Consider the following 7685-nt stretch of genomic DNA (forward strand, 5'->3'; position numbering starts at 1 on the left):
CTTCAACTTTTCTCAGCCTGCAATTCGGCTGCCGCACATTTTCTAACCTCCACGATGGGAATCCTTTCAGGGCCATCTGGTTGCTCTGATGCACAGAAAAGATGTTTCTATTTTGGACTTTGCCAAACTGCAGGGGAGTTTGCTTTCTATTTTAGCAACTTACACACACCTTGGAAATACACAGTACACACACTTCCTTTGGAAGTTTCTCTAGTTGCTGTCAGGGAACAGAAAAGGAGAAATACAGCCTTTGCTTCAGGACGAGCGCCCTGGTTCAAGGCTCCTCTAGATGTCAGTGTTCTATAGGAAAACAAAAAGATGTGCTGGCCTGTGGCAATGAATAAATGCCTTCTTGCACTTTTTAAATGATAAAACATATGCGATAGAATTGGCAAAGAGAAAAAAGACAGACCAGCTGCATTTGAAAGCTGGTTTCTAATATCCCTCAGGATTGACAGCCCTTCTTGCTGGTGCCCTTGGCCTGCCCTACGCCAAGATCGCATTCACAGCGGGTGGTATTTCTCTGCTGGACACCCCGGTGGCCTTTGACGATGCTCTCCCTCAGCACTCCAAGGATTCTTACAACCAAATATTTTGATTGACTGACCTTGACAATGCACGCCAGTTCTCGTTATTAGGTCACAGATGCTTTTACGCTGTGCTCGTGCCATGCCAAATAAACCCAGGGGCACAATTCCTACCCACCAGGAGTCTTCACTTCAAAAGGGAAGCAATGAAAGACAAAGTTATATAATCTCTTCAACACAACATTTCATAAAGTGTTGTTTTTTTCATCTTTGTTTTAACCAATTTCAATCTACGCTTTCCAAATGGCGCCGACCAGATTCCTTCTTCCCCTACTCCCTCATGTTAATTCGAATCTTTTGATCAACAAGTATCTATTTCTTCATTCTGCTTCACGTATATTCTGCCCTTTTGTTTTCTGTTCTCTCCTAATCTATTTCCTTATTTCCTGGGGGTGCTGGCAGTATAGTAAATACTCAATAAATGTTAACAGTGTAACGTGGCTGAACTCCTTCAATCCAGTAGAATGTTGTAAGAAGGGATGATTAGGCGCACAGACTGAAGTGAACAATGGCCTTAGAATGCCAGGGCTGCCAAGCTCCGTCACTTCAATTATAAAATGGGGTTAAAAGCTTTTACGTCTACAGGATTCCCTGAGAAGCAACTGAGTTAATAATGTAACGTCCTCAGAACAGGGTCTAATAAACAGTCGATGCTTAATACGAGTCAGTTACCATCATTACCATCCTCACTCTTGTCCTCCTCCACCTCCTCCTCATCCTATGTGGTAGGTAGATGTCAGGATTCAAGGGTGAATCGGTCTTTGTGTCCAGTAAAAACATAAACAAGAAACTAACAAGAAAAATGAATTCGTTGGCATGGCGTTGATTTCCTACTCATAGCAATCCCACGGGGGTCAGACTAGAACTGTGCTTCACAGGGTTTTCAATTCCTGAGTTTTCCAAAGTAGACTTTCTTCCAACACACCTTCTACCAATATTTCCTCTATTGGCCCAGCACGTGAATTATGTGCATCACCCAGGAATGCTGTTTGTCCGTTGTTGTTGTTAGCTACCATTGGGTCTGCTCCAACTCTTAGCAATTGTAAATAGAACAGAAGGAACCATGCCCGCCGTCCTCACAATGACCGCTGGGTTTGAGCTCATTGTTTCAGCCTCTGCGTCTATGTGGTTGCGGTCTTCCTTTACTTTTCCCAGCATGGTTCCTTTCTCCAGGGATCAGATCCATCAGATAATGACTTATTCAGTTGGACAAGAATACACCAAAGTAATTGAGGTTAAGCCTTGTCAAGGAGCATTCGAGTTGTACTTCTTCCAAGATAAGTTTGTTCATTCTGCTGTCAGTCAACATTCTTTGCCAACATCATAGCTCAAATGCATCGGTTCCTAATTTGTCATACTTATTCATTGTTCAGCCTTTGCAGTGTTTTTGCTCTTAGGCGCCATTGAGATGGTTCTGACCCATCGTGACCTTATGCACCACAGAACGAACCACTGCCCTGTCCTGCACCATCGTCACCATGGTTCCGATGCTTGAGCTGAGGGTTGCAGCTAGGGTGCCAATTCATCTCTCTGAGGGCCTTCATCTTTTTTGTTGCTGCTCTACTTTAACAAACATGACGTCCTTCTCCAGGGATTTTTCTCTCCTGACAACATGTCCAAAGTATGTGAGATGAAGTCTCACTATCTTTGCCTCTAAGGAGCACTCTGGCTGAACTTCTTCCAAGATTTGGTCAATTTGTTCTTTTGGCAGTCCATGGTACTTTCAATATTCTTTTCCAGAACCACAATTCAAATCCATCTATTCCTCTACAGTCTTCCTTATTCAATGTCCAACTTTCACGTGCATATGAGGCGATGGAAAATACCATGGCATGGCTCGGGCACACCTTAGTCCTCAAAGTGATATCTTTGCTTTTCAATACTCTAAAGAGGTCTCTATAGCAGCTTTACGTAATGCAACCCATCACTTGATCTCATGACTGCTGCTTCCAGGAGCATTGATCATAGATCCAAGGAAGACAAAATCCTTGATAACGTCAAACTTTTCTTCATTTATCAAGATGTTACCTGTATTAGACTGGGTACATTAGAGAAACAAATCCACAGAAACTCATGTATAAGAGAGAGTTTTATGTAAAGGTTAACTGCACATCAAGAAAACATCCCAACCCAGTGCTGCCTAAGCCCACAAGTCCAACATTAACCCATATGCCTGACACCAATCCACAAAGTCCTCCATCTGACAAAATACACACTATGACACCGACTGCAGGAGGAAAGCTGAGTCAGTGAGCATGTAAGCATCTCAGTGCTGGCAGTGGTCTCCACATGGCTGCTCCAGCACCCAGGACTGCATCAGGGAAGGTCCATGTGGCTTCTCCTTGGGGATGTCTTGCAGGAAGTGAGCCTTGCCAGCTAAAGCAGGGAACTGGCTAAAGGCAGCTGCACCCTGGTCTAACCACCAGAAAGCAAGAGACCCGAGAACTAGAAAGGTGAGGCTCACCGAGCCATTTATCCCTCCGCCCTTCAATTAACCCCACATGTGTTTATTGGCCAGGTTGGCATAATAAACTAACTACCTCATTACCTATATTGTTCCAGTTTGGTTCTTCTTCTTTTTTAAAAAATTAAATTAAATTAAATTTTTATTTGGTTCTTCTTTACAATGAGTTGCAATCCTTATGGAAGGTTCCAATCCTTGATCTTTATCAGCAAGTGCTTCATTTCCTCATTTTCCACAAGCAAAGTTGTATCATTTGCATATCACAGGTTATCAGTAAGTCTTCCTCCAATCCTGATGCCACATTCTTCTTCATATAAGCCTTTGTGTACATCTGAGGTAACAAAGCAACATGATATGGGGCAGATGTAACTTTGTCCTCAAAGGCACTGAAAGAAGAAGTCCAAGCTGTATTGAAGGCATTGCCAAGAAATAAGGTTCCTGCAATTGGTGGAATATCAACTGAAGTGTTTCCACAAACAGATATGGTTTGGCAGGCACTTTCTCTTCTAGGCTAAGAACATTGGGAAACAGCTAACTGCCTGGCCAACCAATTGGAAGAGATCCATATTTGCATCAATTCCAAAGAATGAAACACGTATTGAACAGTATCATCAATGTCACATATAAACAAATTTTGCTGAAAACATTTTTAAAGTACATACAGCAGTACAGCAACAGGGAACTGCTAGAAATTCAAACTAGATTCAGAACAGGATGTGGAATGAAGGCTATCTTAGCTGGATCTTGCTGGATCAGGCGGGTCTTGGCTGAAAGCCAAGAAGACGAGAAAGATGCTTACTTGGGTTATAACGACTGCGTAAAGGGTTTAGACTTCACCTGAAGAGTTGGAAAACACTTTCTGCAGAAGGAGCTAGGCAAAGAGGGCAGCACTCCACGTATACTTAAGAAAGAAAATTACAGCATTCCAGTCTCTAATCTCTGTTCTTGATTTTCCCACAGACTTGCCAAACATATTTCTCTGTTAAAGTCCCTTCTGAAAAATGGAAATGCTCTGAGAATTTGTGAAAAGTACATTTGCATTTTGTCTTGATAGCTCTGCTCTGCACTTAGATTGACTTACATGCCTCAAATCTCCCTAGGGCAAAAAATTATTATTTTTTTCTGTCTAAAAGGGAGTTGGGGGCAGGGGGGGGGAATGATTATTTGATCATGCATACAATTTTACTTACTTATAGTACATAACTTTAGGATTTGTGATAATTTGTGGAGGAAGGATTGGGCTAATGTTTGCCTTTTATCTAGTATTTTAAAAGCATTTGCTAAACTAATTCAGAGTAGCCAGTATTCTGAGCAGAATGTTTATCTACTTAGGGAAGAGACTAGATGTTCCTAAGCAATGGGAGAGCGCCATGTCTAAAAACTTAGTCTCCTACCTTTCTGGTTGACAGAGCCCATTAACAGATGTCCTCTGTTCTTGTTTGATTCATATGTAAGCCATATCAAGGCACTACAAGCAGAGATCAAGGATAATACACAAATTGCCGGTAGCCTTTCATCCATTCATCATGATGAACTTTCTTCCACCCTGACTAAATTGAACAAAATTTCTTTGGGAGCAGTGAATACATTTTGCTTCGAAATACTACAGTGAATGCAGAGGCTCAAAAATTCAGACGCTCTCCCTTTCTAAATTACTGTAATTTTGTATTTGAATCAACTAGTATAGTGGTTCTGGTGTATGGGGACACAGTTTGACCTTTAGGGGATGTCTGGAGACACTGCTGATTGTTGCAACTGGAGGTGCTGCTGGCATATATCAGATAAAGAGCAGGGATGCTAGGATCCTACAAGTACCGAAGTGCCGGACCCCTCTGTTCCCAATAGATGTGAGATGGATAAACCCTGCTGTACTGTGTAACCTGTTGCTCATTGTATGCCCATAGGCTAAAGAGAAGGTGTGGTCCTACTCAGGCCTCAAGGAAACAACACCTGTCACAAGCAACAGGACCTCAACCCTCACAGGTAACATCTTGTAAAGACTAGATATTTATTTAAGGAGAGTTCTGGTATGGAAGTCCTTTTGGCTACTGTTGTTCTTATTCAGAGGAAGTTACACATTCACAAAGCTCAGATGTCGGGGAGGTGCCGTATGAATATATTGATTTTCTCTGGGCCCAACTAGTTACAAAAAAGACAGAAACTCAATTGTTAGCCAACCCAGCATATTTGTTTCTAGTTGGCATTTTGAAAGCTTCTACCTGCGGATAGACATACCATGATATGCAGCCAAAATTCCACCGATCACATATGTCTACATTAAAATATTGTGTTTTGGGGTGACTTCTAGAGAGACAAGCTCAGAAAAGCCAGTTCTTCTCTGTGAAAGAAAAGATTCATAAGCCCAGCAAGAACAATGCAGAGAAGATCAACGTCTCATTGGTTCAGATAATTCTTGTCACATTTCCTGCAGAGATGTCAGGGTGAGAGACGATTTCTTCCATGAAATCCCAAAGAACCAAGGGAGAATTTAGACAGCTGTGCCATCTCATGCGCAGAGAGACTGAAAAGACAAGAGCACGGTAGTGTTGGGAATGAGAAGGAAGTGCTTGTGCATAGACATGAAAGCCCAGTGTGTGAAGGAGAGGAAAGGCAGCTTCATTCTAAGGCAGGTGCGAGTAGAAAGGACACCAGGGAAAAAGGAGAGCAAGGGAGCTCTTCTGGACAAGCAGGCAGACAGCAAGCAGTGTGCTGACAAAACGGGTTTTAAGGTCGGCCGCCTGTGTTTCAGGGTAGGGCTTACAACACAACACGTCCACTGCACCTTTGTCTTTGACAATGGAAAGCCCTATCAACGCCATTTCCAAGGCTAAGAGTTTTCAACAGGGAGAGCCCAGCAGCCTAGTATCTATAGTGTTTCTTGGCCATATTTTCTTGTCATTACATTTTTCTCCTTGTCTAAGACATTTTGAGGGGTCTTACTTAAAAAAAAAAACAATCATTTTATTGGGTGCTCTTACAGATGTCATACAATCTTTAGTTCAATCACATCAACTAATATTGTACAATTGCTACCAGAATCAGTTTTAAACATTTTCCTTCTTCTTGAACTCCTTGATACCAGCTCTCCTTTATCATTTCTCTTCCCCACCCTACTACCCCTCATGAACCCTTATTATTATTTTTCCCTCTAATAGTTTTTTTTGCCATGTCTTACATGATCCAATACATACATTTACATACAATTCTATTGCCTGATCCCATCGAGTGGGATTATACAGTTTTCAATGCTATCAGCTCCCTACCCCTGCCCCCACCTTCCCATTCCCCCAGGGAACCATTACTCCTGTTACTGTTTCTCAAGGGTGATCTTGATTGTATATTTAAGATTATTCATGTACTGAATAATCTTAAATATACAAATGAATACAGTGAACCCTCGCCACTTCGCGCTTCGACTTCCGTGGCTTCACTCTATCGCGGTTTTTGTGTAACAGCGCATGCTCTGTCATTACTGCCACTGATTGGCTCATACTGTACATGCTTGATGCCATAAATAATATAATAAATAATAAATGATAATTGTAACGTCCAAAATGTTTTACTGTATTTTCCCTTTTTCGTTTAATAAATTGGGTAATATGAGTGTAATGGTGACTAAAAGGTGTTTTTTCATGCCCTCTATGCTCTAACTACGAAAATATTTGATTTACAAATAAGGAATCCTACTTCGCGGAATTTCATTTATCATGGTAGGGTCTAGAACCGATTAACCGCGATAAACAAGGGTTCACTGTATACACAAATCTAACATGATTAATGAGGTAAAACAAATTAAAACCATGATACTAAGGGGAGGAAATATTAAAGAACTAGAGGATAATTATGTAGTTCTTCAGTGCTTTACTGTTCCCTGAATTTTTCATCCCTTCTCTGTGACCCTGCTGAGAGGGACTGTTCAATGATCTCACAGGTGGGTTTTGGGTCTCCACTATATCCACGCCCCTTAACATAGATTTGATTGCTTGTTTTTGAACTTCTGATAACTCTTCCCACCAACATGAGGTGTCTTATTGTATTTTGCCTTCTTGCAACTGGTGGGCAAAGACAATTGTTTTTAGGGTACTTCATGAATCAGTCTTTTTAAAAGATCAAATGAAAAGTTTATTTTTAATAATGTAGAGCATAGCATTCTTTAAATAAATAATTCAATAGAAATCAAATTTATCTGTAAACATATCTGTATCTTAAAAAGTGTACCTACTCCAGTATACATGCATGACCAATTGGCCATTTCTCCACAAATAGGAGGGTAAGTTAGACTGAATTGCTACAAAGTCATAGAAACTTCAAACTGTGAGGCTATTTTGTTTCTCTACATATCGTGCCTCTGTGTCTATCTGTGTCTGTCTCTCTCTTGCCCAAAGAATTCATTGCTCTTCTATTTATACTATGTCCATACAGCAGGCTGACATCCCAGAGGGACTCAAGTCATGTTCCTTTTCAATGGCCTTGAGTTGAGGGAAGGAAAAGAAGATGGACTGGGCAGGATCAGGGTCGTGGGGAGGATGGAGTAAGGTTTCTCAATGAAAGCCTCCTAGGTCTTAAAGGCTTGAAGGTAATCAAGCGGCCATCAAGCTCAGAAGCAACAAAGCCCACATGGAAGAAGCACACCA

The 7685-nt window shown here is 41.4% G+C and overlaps 1 protein-coding gene across 1 annotated transcript in view; it reads left to right on the top strand.

The window, feature by feature from the left end:
• MYLK4 (myosin light chain kinase family member 4) overlaps positions 1 to 7685 on the top strand; it is a 154222-nt gene that overhangs the window by 108931 nt on the left and 37606 nt on the right. Inside the window, exon 3 of the mRNA XM_004700179.3 lies at positions 4956 to 5034. Within this exon, the coding sequence (XP_004700236.2) occupies positions 4956 to 5034 (79 nt within the window). The remainder of the gene's footprint in view (positions 1 to 4955; positions 5035 to 7685) is intronic.

The sequence above is a fragment of the Echinops telfairi genome, unplaced genomic scaffold (assembly GCF_000313985.2).
Source record: "Echinops telfairi isolate 266 unplaced genomic scaffold, ASM31398v2 ScPeMD7_7424;HRSCAF=8462, whole genome shotgun sequence".
In the NCBI taxonomy this organism is placed as follows: Eukaryota; Metazoa; Chordata; class Mammalia; order Afrosoricida; family Tenrecidae; genus Echinops; species Echinops telfairi.